Genomic DNA, 19,988 nt, shown 5'->3' with positions numbered 1-19,988 from the left:
ATCCATACGTAAAATATTTGCGACCTCTGCATCTTCCAACGCTATTTACGTTGGCTTGGATATCTTGACATACTAATTGTTATAATTAAGCCCTAACAATGTATGAAAAGCTATAACTCCCGATATAAGAACCTTTAAAATAACGACATGTGTTCTAATAATAGTATACAAAGAATTGTTCAAAACAAGGATTGTGTTTGGGTTATAAGTATAAATAAGCTAAAAAAAAAAAAAAAAGAAAAGATTTATGTACATAAAAGCGACAAATGAAATAAGCAAACCGTTTGAAAGTAACAGAATAGTATTTTCCCTTTTTTAATTAATTAATTAATTTATTTATTTATTTTGCTTCTGAGTACAGGTTAAACTAATTTATTGGATGAAAGCTGACTATGTACAAGACAGGTGTCCGCTATGGGTTGCTCCGTCTCGCAAACTCGACCTAATTCTGTACGTTTTTGCCCGCCCACCGCAACGGTCCATCCTTCCATAAACTTTGAACGAATCAAGGAACACATCAAACAGGTAAGTCGTTATTATACTTCGAACTTATGTCTAATTTGCGCTTACTGCACGGGCCATCATCGTCCGTGTGTTGTTTTCTTTCGAATTCATTGTAGAGTGCCAATCATATAGGCACTCGATCACCGTCGTAACAAAAGGATTTTACTTGCAAACAAGTCTACAGCTACCCAGCTTTCCCACTGAACGCAGACTTGCAGAAATGGATCTATATTTCAACAGAACACACACGCAGTCATCAGATCAATACCCAAAAGTCCATCTAATCCAACCGACTCTTCTACCCAATCTTTTCTCATATATATAGATATATACGTAAATAAACACACACACACACACACACACACACACACACACACACACACACACACACACACACACACATATATATATATAAATTCATTTTAGATTTTTTGTTCTGTTATTGAGTCTGACTATAGTGAAGGGCAACCAGAAGGTTATCTTTTCATTAGCTGCTACACCGAGATGAAGGGGAGGGTGCCACACCATTCCCAGGATTACTCCGCTTGCCCTTCTTCCTCTCTTATAATGCTGAGAGTTTAGCAAGGAGCCATCATATAACAGTCTTTTTAGTTTTTGATAAGACTCAATCGAGGATTGTGTGTGCTACTTGCCGGAGCCTTTCATATATATATATATATATATATATATATATATATATATATATATATATATATATATATATATATATATAAGAAGGAAAAAAACCCTGCCATATAACCTTTAACTTCAAAGAACCCCAACATCTATTAAACTGTAGGAGAGAAATAGCGAACAACTGTGTGCACATGATAAACTTTTATCTAGGATAGCGATACAAAATAAATTAAAAATTGACAATAAAAATAGAAAAAAAATTAATAAAATAAAATAAACATATTATATATATATATATATATATATATATATATATATATATATATATATATATATATATATATACATACATTTACATTTTTGGATCTTACTGTCATTGGATACTTTACCTTTCACCAGACTATCCATTCACGTGAAATCACCTTTTTCTTCACCCTATTCCCTCTGCTTCATTTTTTTTTTGTTATCAAGTAAGATCTTTGACTTACTTGCAGTTCCATCAAATACTTTTGCAAGAAAAATCCGATCCCGCATTTTGCTAATTCTTACCCCCTGATGAGAAGGGAAGTATTTCTTCGAAACTCTGCGGATTAAGGACTATCCACTTATTTAGTGTTTCCTTTTCAAATTAAATATGTTTTTAACTCTTTCTCAACGTGTTTTAACATGTTTTATTAACTATTTGCTCTTATTATAAGCTCTATCTCCTATTTGCTTTTATTGGGCTTTTACATCTCGTTGAGATTACTTTATAAATATTAATTCTTTAATATTTATAATATACTTTATTTTTACCATCTTGGATTATTTTGGTAAATTTAATCGTAATTTTTATTTTCTATATATATATATATATATATATATATATATATATATATATATATATATATATAAACTAAAATAATATCCGAATTATAGTAAAAAGTCACATATTTAACGTCGTCGTAGTTATCGTCGTCATTTTTTTTTTTTAAATATCTAACTACAACTAGGTTGAAAATAAGTCAGCTTACTTAGGTATCTACTCTTCCCATGAAAACACACACACAAAGGAAGGGGTGAACCTAAGGTCAACTGTAACTTTGTCCTGAAAGTGTCCCCATTAGCTGATTAGGTTGGGCGCGGTGGAAACTAGGAAGCTGATTGGCTAACTAAAAATTCAATAGCATGTGCGTATATAAAATGCGGGGTAACCAAAACTCTTTGCATAAACTTGACGAATTCTCACGAGAATGAAACGCGGAATATTCTGTGTAGCTTAATTGCCATATATATTTTATAATTTACTACCTAGCTCTACCTATGTATTGAGCACTGTTGAAGTAAATACTGAAAATTTACGCATAAAATTACGTTTTCGTATATTAATTTATGTGATTAAATGAAGTAGTCATATGTGTGTGTATGTGTATGTGTTTGTGTGTGTATGTGTATGTGTGTGTGGCAGGTTTTTCCTTATTATGAACTAATATGACATCCAGTCCCCTGGTTTGGATGGGTTTATCCGTTTGTATATCCATGTCCCATACAATTTTGTGACTTACATTTTCAAGTATTGCTGTCGGTTTGTGCTTGTGCCATTTGTATAGGTGTTCAAGATTTAGTTTGCAGTACTCTCCACCTTTTTTTGGTAACCTTTGCAAATGAATTTGCGTTATTGCAACAGTTACTTTTTATTGACTTCTCGCTGGCAATGACTATTGGTCATCATTGGAATTTGGGTTACAATAAGCCTCCGCTGGTCCCAACCCTCTTGGAACTCGTCAAGATGCCTGGTTAATGCTTTATTTCCTCGTATTTTTTTTTTCTATCCTCCTTTATTTTTCGACTGTTTGGTGCGGTGCCAGTCGATGCGTACTCTCTTTTTTTTTTTTTTTTTTTTTGAAGAGCGAAGTATTCAATTTACACTTTTGCGGTTCCAGTTTTCTTGGTTGCATCTTTTTTGTTTGTTCTGTTGCAATTTCTATTTGCCCAGTGAGTACAGGGTGTCCACAACGTCACTAAGAGTTTTCTTTATTCTTTAGATTCTTTATTTTTGATTATATCTTTCTGTAATTTTAACGCAATCTGACTAAGACATTGGGAATTTAAAAAAAAAATGCAAAATTCAAGCAATCTTTATTCATGAAAATAATGTCTTTTAAATGTTGCCCATTTTCAGCTTCGTATATTTATGCTCTTTCCAAAACATTATTCATGACAGATTGCAGAATCTCTGGATTGCGATTTAACTCCCTTATTACTTTTCTGATGTTTTTCTTCAATTCTTGCAGAGTTTGACGTTTCGAGGTCTGCCAGCTCGCGGAACGAAATACGGGAGTTCAATCGCAATCCAGAGATTCTGCAATCTGTCATAAATTATGTTTTGAAAAGAGCATAAATATACGAAGCTGAAAATGGGCAACATTTAAAAGACATTATTTTTTATAAATAAAGATTGTTTGAATTTTGCATTCCCCCCCCTAATATCTTAGTAAGATTGTGTTAAAATTACAGAATTGTATCATCAAAAAATAAGTTTCAAACCCTTCAGTGACATTTTGGAAACCCTATATTTGTCGCTCATTTAGATTAGTTTCCGCAGTCGAGGGTTTTCCTTAGGATTTCAGCTGTTTATAACATTAACATCCGTTGCATAGTCCCAGTCTTCCTGTCGATTCCGATTTCTCTTAGTTTCTTTTTTTCAAATTCTTTGGGACTGTTCCTAGTGCTCCTACAATTATTGGTATGTTATTGATTTTCTTTAACATCCATATCCCTTTCAGTTCTCTGACAAGTTCTGCATATTTTTTTTTTAATTTTTCTCTTTTATTTTCACCACTGAGACGGCAAAATCTACAATTTGGCAGTTTCTTTCTGTCTAGGTAATTATTATGACGTCTGGTTTTGTTGCTTGGAATTTGAGTAATAATGAACCTCCCAAGGTTCCAGTTATTATTATTATTATTATTATTATTATTATTATTATTATTATTATTATTATTGGCTCACATGGAGCTTTCACACAAGTCAACAAAAGATCTGATTGGAAACCTGTGGTGTTCGCTGGAAGCTGAGTAACAACTCTCCTCAGACGTTCAGCTCTCTCCACCTCCTTCGATATTATTTGCAAATAAATTTGCGACATCGCAACAGCCTTTTCGCTGGCAGTGGCTATTGGTCTATACTGGAATTTGAGTGTCACTAAGCCTCCCCAAGGTCCCAGTTCTCTTCGCACTTGTCCATCGGAAGTCTGGTCAGCGTTCTCTCCTCGGTCTTTCCATCCTCCTTGACCCTTCTCCGTCCTTTGGTATCACTTTTTTTGAGGGGAGGGGGGCGGTGATGGGACAATAGGAGAGGATGCGTGATGGGGGTGCAGAACTTGTAGATATGCAGCTTCAGTTTTCTTCATTCTTTGTAATGCTTCTTCATTATAGCGTTGTGCGAGCCTTTTCTAGTCTCACACAGAAATACGCGTTCACATTTCAAACCATGTTTCTTGTCATACACATACGCGCACACAAACATACGTGCGCACGTACACACACGTACATATATGCACGTTCACGTACATACACTCACATTCATGTGCATACACACACATAGTAAAGTACATACATGTACGCGCGCACGTAAGCACACATGGGCAACGTCACTTCCCTTTAAAAGAAATCCACACATGCGCAAAAGACCACCGGAAACAACTACAACAGCAAGAGACCTGAGCTGTTTCCTTCCTTTTCGATTCAGCTCCCGAGCTGAGCGGACGACGGACCAACCGCTCCCTTTCGGGGCGCGCGTCCGCGCGCGTCACGTCCCTTACTACTATGTGTGGGACAAGAGCCAACAGACAGTACGTACATCTTACACGCTTTTTCTCTCCATGGCCTGGATTGACTTTCTCTCTCTCTCTCTCTCTCTCTCTCTCTCTCTCTCTCTCTCTCTCTTTCTCTACAACAATAGACTTTCCCTCTCACCAGCTAACAGTGAGAGACACGCGCCAAACTTGATTGACTTTCTCACTCTCTCTCTCTCTCTCTCTCTCTGCAACAATAGACTTTCCCTCTCACCAGTTAACAGCGAGAGACGCACGCCAAACTAAACACGTGCTGTACCTTTTTCTTTCATTTGTTTCTTCATGAAATAAATTCTAGTTCGTTTATTTCAATAAACGCGTTGTTCGTTTCTTTCTCAATTCAATTTATTTTTCCTATTTTGTACGACTGGGGGATATATATAATATATCCACCAGTCCTCTACAGTGTATTCTTGTATTATTCTCCGCGTTCAAGTGTTTCCTTAATATTTAAGCTGTTTTCATTATCGTTAGTCGTTGTATTTTTGCAGCTATTCTTCTGATCCCAATTTCTGCCATTCTTTTTTCAAAGTTTTCCAGAATTGTTCCTAGTGCTCCTACTACTATCGGTATTATTTTGATTTTCTCCCTCATCTAATATTATTATTATTATTATTATTATTATTATTATTATTATTATTATTATTATTATTATTTATTTATTTATTTATTTATTTATTACTCACCAGGAATAATCACAAAACCATAATTAAAGATTTCTTCTTGAGAAAAACTTGTGGTGTTATCTGGAGTCTGAATGATAACAAGTTTCTGCAGATGTCCAATACTCTCCTCCCCTTTTGATAACCGTTGCAGATAAATTTACGTTATCGCAACAGCCACTTACCATTGGTTTCTCGTTGGCAGCGACCATTGGTCTTCACTAGAATTTGGGTGAAAATTAGCCTTCCCAAGTTTCTAGTCCTCTTTGCACTCATCCAGCGGAGATCTGGCTTGTGCTTTCTCTCCTCCGTCTTTCCATCATTCTTGATCCTCCTTACGTATTTGGTGTGGCGTCAGTTTATGGTGAAATGCACTCACACATACACACGCTCGCGCAAAAGTTAGGGGGGCGGAAGGCAAGGGCGCAAGGGAGGTTAACTTACAATCATACTGTTTAAGTCTACATGACTTCATGTGATGTTGTGTTTTACATCTGTAGCAGTTTCTGTGTGTTCAGTTTGTGTTATTATTATAATTATAATTATTATTATTATAAAATTGATAATAATAATAATAATAATAAAATTAAGAGTAATAATTATAATAAAATTAATAATGATAGAAATAATGATAATAATAATAAAAATAATAATAATAATAATTAAAAAAAAAATAATAATAATATTATTATTATTATTATTATTATTATTATTATTATTATTAGCATTTTATTTTTTTACCAAGAAAATTTACTACAGAAATGAAGGGATCATTAATTGTGGATTTTTTTTCTTATCGACAAAATAGATGTAAAAAAGGCTAAAAAAAAAAATGGTATAACTTATACCAACTCGACCGACTTGTGCACACAGCTTTGCGCAAGCTCATCGCATAATACGGGACCGAGAATCGTCACACGTTATTCACACGACTAATTCCCACTTCTATTAATTAACCAGATTTGACGCAGGTGATTCCTGTAAGCAAATCTTCAGCGTGGGCCATTTACTAAAGAATAATTTGTATAGCTCTCTCCCATTCTCTCTCTCTCTCTCTCTCTCTCTCTCTCTCTCTCTCTCTCTCTCTCTCTTACACACTCTGTTTTCATCTTTATCGCATCAGGAGGAATTGATTCTCCAATCTCAATTTCGAGAAGAAATGATGCATCTGTGGTTTACTGAATACAATAGGTATTATACTTAATAACACGCATATACGCCCATCTAGTGTGTCCTTTGTATAATTACTAATTGTGTCTTTCAAATCTGTATTACAATTTATGTAAATTTAAAAGCTTTCTTTATAAAATGATAAGGTCGAAATATTGTGTTGAGCTAACGTTTACTGCATATTCTTAATTTCATCTCCTTCTGTGTGTGTGTATATATATATATATATATATATATATATATATAAATACATACATATATATATATACATATAGATACATATACATATACATACATACATACATACATACATATAATAAATTCCACCACCAAACAACGTCGCAGCCCACAAGAGCCATGACAGTCAAAGAACCGGAAGTCCAAGACTCGAGTTTCACCCTCATTTGGGCTGATCAGTTAGACACATCCGAACTCAGGATTCGAAACCCGAGCCTCTTGTAGCAACTGAGCAAACGCCCTACACACAAGAATTTCAATTAACCAACAGAGATCAAGCAAATCGCGCCGAATTCCGACTGTGAAATGAACCCACTTCGTCTCGACAAGGGACGCGGTCATCCAACCAGCTAATAACCCCAAGCCGATGTCTCACAAGTAAGAGTTTTAACTCGAAAGGATGATGCAATCCAGCAATGCTAACCAAGCGAGCAACTTATGAGAGGATTTTCAGAATGTGAGAGATTGTATATAATAAATTCCACAGCCAAACAACGTTGCAGCCCACAAGAGCCATGACAGTCAAAGAACCGGTAGTCCAAGACTCGAGTTTCGCCCTCATTTGGGCTTATCAGTTAGACACATCCGAACTCAGGATTCGAAACCCGAGCCTCTTGTATGCAAGGCAAGCACTCTACCAACTGAGCAAACGCCCTGCACACAAGAATTTCTATTAACCAACACGGATTAAGCAAATCGCGCCGAAATTCGACTGTGAAATGAACCTACTTCGTCTTAACAAGGGACGCGGTCATCCAACCAGCTAATAACCCCAAGCCGATATCTCACAAGTAGGAGTTTTAACTCGAAAGGACGATGCCATCCAGCAATGCTAACCAAGCGAGCAACTTATGATAGGATTTTCAGAATGTGAGAGATTGTATATAATAAATTCCACAGCCAAATAATGTCGCAGCCAACAAGAGCCATGACAGTCAAAGTCATATATATATATATATATTAGTTATGGGACGATTCTAATATTTTTCCCGATTCCGATGCAATTACGGATTCCGTACTAAATTCCTGATTCTGATACAATTACTGATTTCGATTCCGAGTCTTTATAAATCTCTAAATATTTTACTACAAAATTGTTATTTTGTCCCGATTCCCGATTTTCCGATTCCCGATTCCGATTAATCGTTCCAATACTAATATATATATATATATATATATATATATATATATATATATATATATATAAATAATGATTATTTATTTATATCGACAGATACTAGTGTTTCATGCTTAAATCAAATTAGACTCAGTCGAACCATCCATAAAGTTCACCTATGAAACAGAACACAATCACTCATTATCTTTTCTAGACATACTTGTTTTAAAATCCAATAATAAACTGTCCCTCAAAGTTCGCCGCAAAACTACACACAAAACTGATTACGTACATGTCTACTCACACCATAATAACAAAATAAAAACATGTACAATAATTGGTTTCTTTCTACGTGCAGTCAGAATTTTCAGCCCACAACATCTGAACGGAGAATTCAAATACCTTACAAATACTTTGAAAAACTTGCAATATCCCACATATTTTATATAACATGTTAAGAAAAAAGCCACTCAAATATTTTCCGGGATAAATAATCAAAAATCATATACACTAGTCAGTTCTCTCATAAACAGACATCGTCTTTTATCTACACACACCAATAAAACAATAATTTGCAACACACTAAACAAACTAGGAATTCCAAACATACAAACCACATCGCAAACTATAAAACAAACTTTAAAAACAAACATCTGTAACACAAATCAGTTTCCAATGCAGACCTTGCCAAAATTGCCATTATATCAACGTTGGTGAAACTCAACGTAGATTAGAGAAAAGGCTCAAGGAACATAGAAGAGATATAAGAATTAATACTCTGGATGCACAATTCTCTCATTCGTTGCAGCATAATTATACTTTTAACTTCAAACAAGCAAAAATAGTTAAATTTATTTCAAATAAACAGCAACAGAGACTTCTTTATTCAACGCTTATCGCAAATTCAAGCAAAATTAGACAACGTGAGCATTTCTATAATGCATCATCATTAATAAGTAAACTTCTATTAAAAAAACGTAATTTAATTTTAGACGCGGCTTAACTCTCTCGCACAGTAGAAAACACCTCCTTGAATGAATACATATAATCAGTCAATAAATTACATAACGAAAGTACACCAATTTCATTTCACTTATGCATACACATTTGAATTATAACGGACATATTTGTTCCAAAAAGAATATGAACTGGATCATATATATTTAAAATATATTAACGGCTGTATGACTTTATATATATATATATATATATATATATATATATATATATATATATATATATATATATATATATATATATATATATATATATATAACTACTCTCTTTCACAACGCTATGCCTTCCTCTTTTTTTCGAATTTCCAACGATTTCTTTCGCTTCTGAAATGGAACAGGGTCATACATTTCATTACATTAAAAGTAAATTTTCAAATATTTGTACTGGCGTTTTGTTTTCTTAATTTCGTTCATCCAGAGGAAGTCTCGAAATAAAGATGAAACGTTGATGAACATATAACCTTTTTTTTCTATTTTTATTTCCCTCTGACTTTCTCCTCTCTAACTTTCTCTTTCTCTCTCTGTCTCTCTTCCTCTCTCTCTCTCTCTCTCTCTCTCTCTCTCTGTCTATATATATATGTATATATATGTATATATATGTATATATATATATATGTGTATATATATGTATATATATATATAAAGAGAGAGAGAGACAGAGACAGACAGACAGGCAGACAGTGAAGGACAAAAGGACAGAGTGAGAGACAAATAAAAGATAGAAATATCTAGGAGAGATTAGTAGAGATTTATACTGTTTTATAAATGCTTAATTTGTCCCTGATTATCCGTGCGTCTCGATATCGCATTAGTAGTTTTAACATGACAATGATAAACGGTGGTTTTATCTTTCTGAATCTTGGTTAATATCCGGTTCAGTACTTCACACACGAAGTCTGACAAGAAGACGCTGTTCTTTTTTGTAGTTTAAACGTGAGTAATGAAGAGCGTCGCGAATAGCTTCCGTCCATTTTGAATATTCAAAGCTTTTTTTTCTTTCTCTGTCTGTTGTATATGCCCGGAAATGAACGACCACACATTTTTTTTTTCATTTTTGCTTTCGTTTGTAAAATTTTTTGGGGCGCTTTTCTTCTTAAAAATAAAACGATGGAAGCGTATTCGTATCAAAACAGTTGACACTAACTGTTCATAAGCAGTACCTTTTTTGAACTTCCATCAACAGGCACAAAAAGAGTATTCAATAAATATAATGTCCAAATATTTAATAAATTAAATAATAATAACAAAAAATACAGGGTGTCCAAAAAGTCACTGAAGGGTTGAAAATATTTGTCATTTTACCATTAACGATCATTTTTTTTCTCTATTTCAGGTATTTTACTTTTGGTCTCAAATGATGTATTTTAAAATAAGTTTTCGTTATAATACTTTTACTTGGTATATCATTTTAAAAAGAGACTTCGCTCTGTCTAATCGTTTAACGTACAATCGTTTTAAACAATTATGTTTTCTTTTCAGAACGTTGAATACAAAATGGGGAAAACAAATTCGCACAATTTTCTTATTTCAATTCAAGCTAGGCCGGAAAGTTGCTGAAACAGCTCGCGATAGCAACGAAGCGTTTGGCTCAGTCATCACTACTAACCGTATAGCACAATAGTGGTTTAAGGACATTCGTGCTGGCGACGATGAGCGTAGTGGTCGGTCATCGGATGTTGAAATCGATCAATTAAGGGCCTTAGTCGGAGCAAATCTACGCACAACTTTTCGAGAAGTTGCTTCTGAATTAGATGTAACTTATATGACGATTTCCAACAACTTGAGAGAGATTAGAAAGACAAAAACAAAAAAAAATTGATAAATGGGTGGTTTACGAATTGAACGACCAAACGAAATGCCGTTATGAAGTGTCATCGTCCATTCTTTTACGCAACATGGACGACGTGTTTCCCGACCGGGTTGTGACTTGCGGGAAAAAGTGTGTTCTTTACGACAACCGGTGACGCTCAGATCAGTGGTTCTCTATAACACTTCCCGAAGTGAGAGTTGCACCAAAAGAAGGTTGTGCTGTTTGATTGTCTGCGACCGGTCTCATCCATTTCAGATCTTTTTGAAATGCAGGCGAACAATAAGAAGTACTATCAACAAATGACGAAATGCATGAAACTTCTACAACACCCATCATTAGTCAACAGATAAGGCCCAATTCTCCCCTACGACAATGCTCGAACGTACGTCGCTAAACCAACCCTGCAGAAATTGAACTATGGTCCCCCCTCGCCAAACTTTCACGAAAAACACTCGTCTAACCAAAACAACTATCAATAATTTCCCAAACTCTTTATCTATGCCTAAACCTAAATGTAGATCCCATGAACAAATCTTCTTTCTTAGAACTGCACGCCTGTGGAACTCTTTTCCGATTGCCTGTTTTCCAGCTGACTACAATCTAATTGTCTTCAAGTCCAATGTAAACAAGTTCTTGATGAACCGTCCCCCTAAGTAATCCAATTTACAAAATTCCCAATACTTATGTTTACTACACTATAATCACATTGATTAATGTATACCCATTAACCCTTATCATCGAGTGGCCTCCGGGCCTTGATAAGTGGTAATACCTGCGTAAAAAAACAAAAAAAAAAAAAACAAAAAAAAAAACAAACTATATTTATAATCTCTGGGTAAGTCTATTATTCCTGAAATGAGTAAATCAGCTTATTCCATTACAATATTATTTAATTGCATTTATTTTAATTTTTATGTATGTAAACTCCCAGTAAAGATAACAAAGTATCTGTTTATATTGTTCAGAAAATAATGATTGATATTTTCATTGAGTGGCCCATTTATTGTGCGTTTTTATTTCACAAGTTTGAGTAAGAAGGTCCGCGATCAAGTGTCTAAAATATTTCTCTTACACTTCGATATGAGCTTTGTTTAGCAATTTCTTTAAAAATTTCATTGTCGAGAGTGCATGGCCGACTCATACCGTCTTTATCGTAAAATTCTTGTACCTGGGGCACATCGTGCAGTAAAAAGTGGCATGTCTCATTTCTTTATCAATGCTCGGATACTAACTTTGCTCCGATTGAAATGGATGGAGCTCTCCTGGAGGATGTTCCCTGTTTTGATAAGCTTCTCGGACTTACATTCCCCCCCAGATCTGAAACGGAAGATTTACATCATATCTGGTGCAAAAGCCTCTGGAAAAGTAGTTGGATCATTCTACCGCTCCACAAAGTCACTTCTGATGCAATCCTGTAGAGCCAGATACAATTTAAGATGGAGTACTGTTGTTACGGTATGATTCACGTTGAGACACCGGTTTCTATTAGTTTACCAAAGTTAAGCAACGTTGAGTCTGGTACTAAAATGGGTGACCATTTGGAAATTCCAGGTGGTGTGTGTGCTCTCCGCTTATCTTGGCATTGTTTCCAGCCGTCTAGCACTTCTCCTTGCTACTGGATTCAAGCAGTGCCGATTTCGGAGAATTGCGGTTGATTATTGCACAACCCTTGACTCGCAATTACACGCGCTACTACCCTTACAGGGGGTGCCCATTGTCTCCTGAGACTGAACGGAGGCATCCCATCACACTGTCGTCAAATCTGAAGAGGTGCCGATCGTAGCATTCTCTCCTGCCTTGAAAAAGTACAAAATAAATTTCAGAATCTAGTGGGCGTTGCCCTCTTTTTAATTTTACAGCTTCTGTTTCACAGAAAAGACGTTATTAGTCTTTCTCTGCTCTATCGCTATTTTCTAAGAGGCGCTCCATAAATTTCAATCCCCGGCTACTTTCACAGCAAAAACTCATCTAGTTACAACCATTGTAAACTATTTTTTCTCCTCCTGTGTACCTAAAACTAAATGGAACTTCCATAAACAAAGTTTCTTTCCAAGAAATATCCATATGTGGTACACAATACCACGGGGCTGATTCCCAGCTAACTACAGAATAGTCGTTTTCAAATCCAATGTAAAAAATACGTTGTTGAGTCGTCCCATTAATTAATAAATTTCAACCTCAATCCAAGTATAATCTGTAATTCCTAAGGTGTTTGTCTTACCATTCTCCTGACACAATTAACCCTGGTTCTCGAGTGGCATTTGAGCCTTGATAAATGGTAACATATTCTCAAAAACAATATGGAATTTCTGAAATTACATTTGCCTGCTGCGAGCATTTGTATATCTGTCTCCCCATACTGTATTTGTTTTTGACGGTTGCTTGAGAAAACTTAGGACAGAGACTGAACTCATTCAAAAACGTGAACGAGTTTCTTTCATTAGCATTATTGCTATTAATTGTATTGTATTAATTGTATTCGGAATGAAATTATTTGAAACTATTCATAGCTACCCGCCGTTGACCGGGATGCGATAATGTCATTTTAGCTTTTATTACGTTTGTACATTACTAAATTTATACAAAAGAAGAAGAAATTTTTTAGTTATTTATTTTATTTTTATTTTTATTTTTTTACAAAGGAATCACCACTTATCAAGGCCCGGAGGCCACTCGAGGATAACGGTTAATGGGTATACATTAGTCAATGTGATTATAGCGTTTTTAGCATATGTAGTGGGATTTTTCTAAGTTGGATTATATAGGGGTACGATTCATCAAGAATTTGTTTATATTGGACTTGAAGACAAATTGTAGTCACCTGAGAAGCAGGCCAAAGGAAGAGAGTTTCACAGGCGTGCAGTTCTAAGAAAGAAGCACTGCTCATAGAATCTACGTTTAGGTTTAGGCACAGATAAAGAGTGTGTGAGACTACTCTTATATTCTTCAATTTAAAATGTGACAGCCTACTTACATTGTGATTACATGTGACAGCCTAATTACATAGACTTCTGCTTACGAATGAAAACGCAATCTATGAGTGATAAATCACGTGATCTTTTTTTTTTATTTTATATCGAAATTTCAGTATTACCTATTTATTTATTTATTTATTTATACGGCAAATTTTTGGATTTGCTGTGTCGGAAAATAAAGAAGAATACTTTATTTTCCTTTAAAATATCTTAAATCTATTGTGAGTCTATAAAAATTATTCTTATTACTGACGTAACTTTATTTTTATTTTTAGGTGATTATTTAAAATGTTTCATATTATCAGTCGCCCGGGTCGGGTAAAGAAGATTTTTTAAAACATTGTAATGAAGTACGTTACCTAGTTATTAATAGCATTGCACAAAATAAAAAAAAAATAAGTAAATATATATATACAGTGGCGTATCTAGGGTATGGCAGGCATGGCCCGTGCCATGGGTGCCACTCTGACATGGGCGCAAAAATTGCTTGACAAAAATTAAAATTAGTAGTTAGGTATATCTCAGGTATAAATTATTAAGAAGGGGCGCACATTCAAACTTTGCCATGGGCGCCATTTTACATAGGTACGCCACTGTGTATATATATATATATATATATATATATATATATATATATATATATATATATATATATATATATATATAAATAACTTAGTCAGAAACAAAGTATTATTTGTCATTTTAAATGGTATTAATTAATAGTTATAATGTTTGTGGGATTTTCTGTTCGCGTGCAGAGAGAAACAGGTGATTGATTGACAGAAAAGAAATAGGCAGAGTACACATTACTAAGGTGGCAGTATGTGGGTTTTAATCTAACGTAATTCTAACGTATTTTTTTTTTAAAGCTGGATATAAATAAAAATGATAAATTTGAACGTATTAACATGGCATAATAAAATCAAAATTCATGACATAAATATATTTTAAAATAAAATTAATTGATTGGTTCGCAAAAAGTAGGGTGTTTTTTATTTGAGAGTCACCACTTATCCAAGCCAGAAGGCCACTCGAGGATAAGGATTAATGAATGTAAGGCGAAGTAATCGTTAATGGTGTAAATTGGGTAGAATTTGCAAGAACTTGTTTACATTGGATTTGAAGGCATCCATGTTGTATTTAGCCGGGAAGCAGACCAGCGGAAAAGTGTTTCAAAGGCGGGAAGTTCTGGCAAATAAGCTAGTTTTTTTTTAAATTATTATTTTTAATTTTTTATTAGTTGAAAGCTAATTAATTTTGCTTGACACATAATTTCTAATGTGTTTTTTTTTCCAATACGTAAATACATTCAACGTAGTTACTTATTCTCTAATCGAAATACTAAGCAGCGTATTCTTATTCGTTATTCCTTCGTACAAGGTATAAATCAATAGAAACTAGTTAAAGACGGAAATTGTCATACCCAGATACTGTACCGCCACCGCTGAAGTAACAGGCATTGACTAGTATATTTTATCTATTTTGCAGCAAGGACAAATCATGGCATCCCAGAACGATAGTTGGTTTACGGACACGGAATTTCTACCACGAGATGAATCGGTCTTCAAAACGAAGAGTTTAACTAAAAAAATCAGTTGGAAACGACCTCAGGTAAACACACACACACACACACACACACACACACACAAAATAACAACAAAACATACCACATAGTTTCATTGGTACAATTATATTTCTGTGGTCCCTGTCGCCTTTGATATTTTTATACAAGGTAGATAAGTAGTCACTAAGGTATCACTGTAGGATTTTTAACTACACTATATATTTTTTTATTTGGATGGTTCCTTAATGAAATTATAACATGACGATGACAACAAAGATTTGTCAGCAGAAAGAAAAAAAAAAACAACGAAAAATATTTTTTTAATGAACAATAACATTTTGTTATATTGTTTTCATTATTTACAAAGATAAGTATTATCTAATATATAAGATATAATATTATCATTATATTAGAACATATCGAGATAATAAAACGCTCAATATACTAAATCTAACAAACAAGAAATAATGAAAATAAAAATTGAATAAATCGCAATATTTTTATTGAAGATACAATAAATCAAACTAAAAAATTATCGTTAACCCATGAATTTTCAAAGATAAGCTGATTTCATCATTAAAAAATAATTATAAGTCAGCATGAATGTGAAAATACACAAAAATCATTTTAGAGAATTAAAAAGCACCCGCAAGAGACTTGAAGAGAATTCGGATGAAATTTAGTTCGTATGGAGTATAACTTCATTGATTGTTTGATCCTGTACTTTAACACGGTAATTCTATTTAATTTTATTTAAAATAATGATTGGGCAGAAAAAAAAGGACGTATATATATATATATATATATATATATATATATATATATATATATATATATATATATATATATATATATATAGTGCAGAATTTTGTTGAAAATTCAAAGACTCACGTTTTCTTTTTCATAACCTTCGTTTATTTCCTGGATTTTTCCATTACAGCCGTTTCCTTAATGAGTTGGTAATTTTACGATTTATGTTTCCGTAAAAATATCCTATCCTTCTTCAGATGTTTATCCATTAGATTTTTAACATGCTGGACATCGTATTCGGGTAAAGATTTCCACAGCCATGCTTCCTCACTTCCTCCATCTTTTGGTTTGTTTGTGTATATATATAATTATTACTATAATAATTTTTAAATACCTACAGACACTAGTGTTTCATCGTTTCGGGAATTAGTATGACACGATTACTGCCGGTCGGGAGATTCGAACCCGGCCACGAAGCTATCCCTGACTCCATTAGCAAGGAACAAACTACACGACCAACTTTAACCGTTTAAAATATCGTTGAAATTTAAACATTTATTTTTAAATGTCGAGATGTCCGTCCATAGTGATCTAATGATTATAATATCATGACCTGCGTATTCAAATTTATACTTCTTTTCATTTTAGGAGCTGAGCAGACGGCCGAGGTTAATCTCACAGGGAACCAGTCGACATGACATGAAACAGGGTCAACTTAATGATTGTTGGTTCCTGTCGACGCTTTCCGCCATTGCCGAAAAATCGCAGCTAATGAACAAGGTAAATCAAACCTTTAAAAATAAAGGAGTATTCCTACCATACATTCCTTAGTACCGATAGAAGTACTCGCATTGACCTGATTAGGAATTAAATTAAAAATCTTGAAATGGGCATTGTGATTATTTGAACTGCTATTTTCACAACATTTACATCGATGTAACATTCGCTGGCATTTTTCGACTGAATTTTTTCGAACTAAGGAATTTTTATCTCGAACTCGAATCAATGTGGTCATATTACGCACACAAACACACACACACACACACACACACACACACACACACACACACATATATATATATGACTACTTAATTTAATCACATAAATTAATATACGAAAGTATAAATTTATGCGTAAACTAAGTATTTACTTCAACAGTGCTCAATACTTAGGTAGAGCTTGGTAGTAAGTTATAAAATATAGATGGCAATTAAGTTACACTGAATATTCCGCGTTTCATCCACTCTAGGATTCATTATGCCTGATGAATCCTAGCGTAGATGAAACGCGGAATATCCTGTGTAGCTTAATTGCCATATATATTTTATAACATCATATATATATATATATATATATATATATATATATATATATATATGATTTGTGGTTATTGTTTTCCAGAGGTTAAGAACCAATGAAGTTTAGAGAGGTTAATACAAGAGTGCTCAATACCGAAGTAGAGCAGGTTATACTCTTTATTTTTTTTTTTACTTTGCTTTCGTACAATGTATAAGCTCTACCGCCTGAAGAAGTCTCTAGTTACTGGTAACTAGCTGACCGAAACATGCTCATGACTGTATAGCAACATATTTCTGCTTATGTAAAAACAAATAAAAGAGTATACATATATATATATATATATATATATATATATATATATATATATATATATATGATTTTCAGAATGTGAGAGATTGTATATAATAATAAATTCCACAGCCAAACAACGTCGCAGCCCACAAGAGCCATGACAGTCAACGAACCGGAAGTCCAAGACTCGAGTTTATATACAATCTCTCACATTCTGAAAATCCTATCATAAGTTGCTCGCTTGGTTAGCATTGCTGGATGGCATCGTCCTTTCGAGTTAAAACTCCTACTTGTGAGACATCGGCTTGGGGTTATTAGCTGGTTGGATGACCGCGTCCCTTGTCGAAACGAAGTGGGTTCATTTCGCAGTCGGATTTCGGCGCGGTTTGCTTGGTCTGTGTTGGTTAATAGAAATTCTTGTGTGCGGGGCGTTTGCTCAGTTGGTAGAGTGCTTACCTCGCATGCAAGAGGCTCGGATTTCGAATCATGAGTTGAAATGTGTTTAACTGATGATCCCAAATGAAGGCGAAACTCGAGTCTTGGACTTACGGTTCTTGACTGTCATGGCTCTTGTGGGCTGCGACGTTGTTTGGCTGTGGAATATATATATATATATATATGTGTGTGTGTGTGTGTGTGTGTGTGTGTGTGTGTGCATATATATATATACTCGGAGTTTCATTATATTAACCGTTAAAACGAAGTAACAGAAAGAAATGGACTAAGACGTGCATGCGAGTATTATGTTTTTCTAAACACTTCACTTCTTGTAAGTAAAACAAATATAATATTCGAAACCAAAAGCTAAAGACAGTTTGTCACGCATACGCATTCGTGAAACAGTTGACACAAGGAGAAAAATCTAATGACCTTCCACGTACTAATTTTTCAATTTTGGCTCCTTAGTAGCCATTTTTTTTTTCAGATAAAAACCGATGAATAAGTTTTCCACATGTCTGAATACTCTATATACTAAATTTAAAATATGTAGATAAAAATTTGTTGAGGATATTTGCCCGGTATTAAACGTAACGTTAAATTCTTTTTTATAAAAATGTGATAAAAAAGCGGAAAGAAACTGAGATATTTGCATGCGAGTATTGTTTTTTTCTAAACACTTCACTTCTTGTCATAAAAATACTCGAGCTGAGATCAAAACCAAAACCTAAAGACAGTGAGTCAAGTACGATAACCATTAGGCCAGCCTGTCAGGTTCTTTAAGAGGTGTTTTCAAATTGCATAAAATAGTTGACAAACAGATTAAAAAACAAAACAAAACGATGACCCTCCCTCAAGTACCAATTTTTTAATTTAACCTCTCATTAACCCGGGTGGAAACTGGTTAAAAAGTGTTTTCCACGTTTTTGAATACTCTATATATCAAATTTCAAGTCTTTAGATCAAAATTTCTAGGTTGAGAAGTGTCTTCACACATTCTCACTTTTATAGATATATGGATAGATACATATATTTATATATACGTGTCTGTGTGTGTGCGTGTGTGTCTCATTTATTGTTTGTGGACGAAGACATTTCCTTTATTAATAATTTGTCTACAATGTACGAATAAGTACATGATGTTTACTAATAGTTATTTTCAACGTAGGGATGAATACATGCCACTGTTAATAGTTTGTCTACAACATAAAGTTGAGTACACGTCGTTTACTAATAGTTTCTCTACAATTTAGTTTTCTATAATAACACTTTACAACACAAATTGTTATATTCTGAGAACTTTTGATTAATTATCCTGGTTGAAGGATTGATAATTTATTTTCAATTTCAGAATAAAACAGAAATAATAATATGGATAATCACGCAGAAGACTAAAGCTTAGAAAATATGACGAATACATGAATTGACGATGTTTCGCTTGAACCGTTTGTAGAGACGTTGCTAAACTTGCGATCAAACTGAAAACGGTGTGTGAACGTAATTATGCAGTGTGTGCCTCAGTTGTTGTTTGAGGGACGAAGGCAATTCATTTATTAATAGTTTGTCTACCACGTGAGAAGACATAAATATTTTGTTTATTTATAGTTTGTTTAGAATTTGAGGGGAGGACTACATTTATTTTATCAGTATTTTGTCTCCAACGTGGGAGGCGAATACATTTCGT

General features: G+C 34.1%; 1 protein-coding gene across 2 annotated transcripts in view; it reads left to right on the top strand.

Annotated features, from left to right (window-relative positions):
- The window catches only part of LOC145246465 (calpain-2 catalytic subunit-like), a 116,083-nt gene that overhangs the window by 67,320 nt on the left and 28,775 nt on the right, over window positions 1–19,988 (top strand). For both annotated transcript variants that reach the window (XM_080108081.1, XM_080108082.1), the window contains exons 2-4: window positions 362–525; window positions 15,451–15,573; window positions 16,925–17,056. In XM_080108081.1, coding sequence (XP_079964207.1) covers window positions 415–525; window positions 15,451–15,573; window positions 16,925–17,056 — 366 coding nt within the window. In that variant the 5' untranslated portion in view covers window positions 362–414. The remainder of the gene's footprint in view (window positions 1–361; window positions 526–15,450; window positions 15,574–16,924; window positions 17,057–19,988) is intronic.

The sequence above is a fragment of the Euprymna scolopes genome, chromosome 24 (assembly GCF_053919585.1).
Source record: "Euprymna scolopes isolate OS-2025 chromosome 24, ASM5391958v1, whole genome shotgun sequence".
In the NCBI taxonomy this organism is placed as follows: Eukaryota; Metazoa; Mollusca; class Cephalopoda; order Sepiida; family Sepiolidae; genus Euprymna; species Euprymna scolopes.
This window is presented reverse-complemented; position numbering and strand designations above follow the sequence as displayed.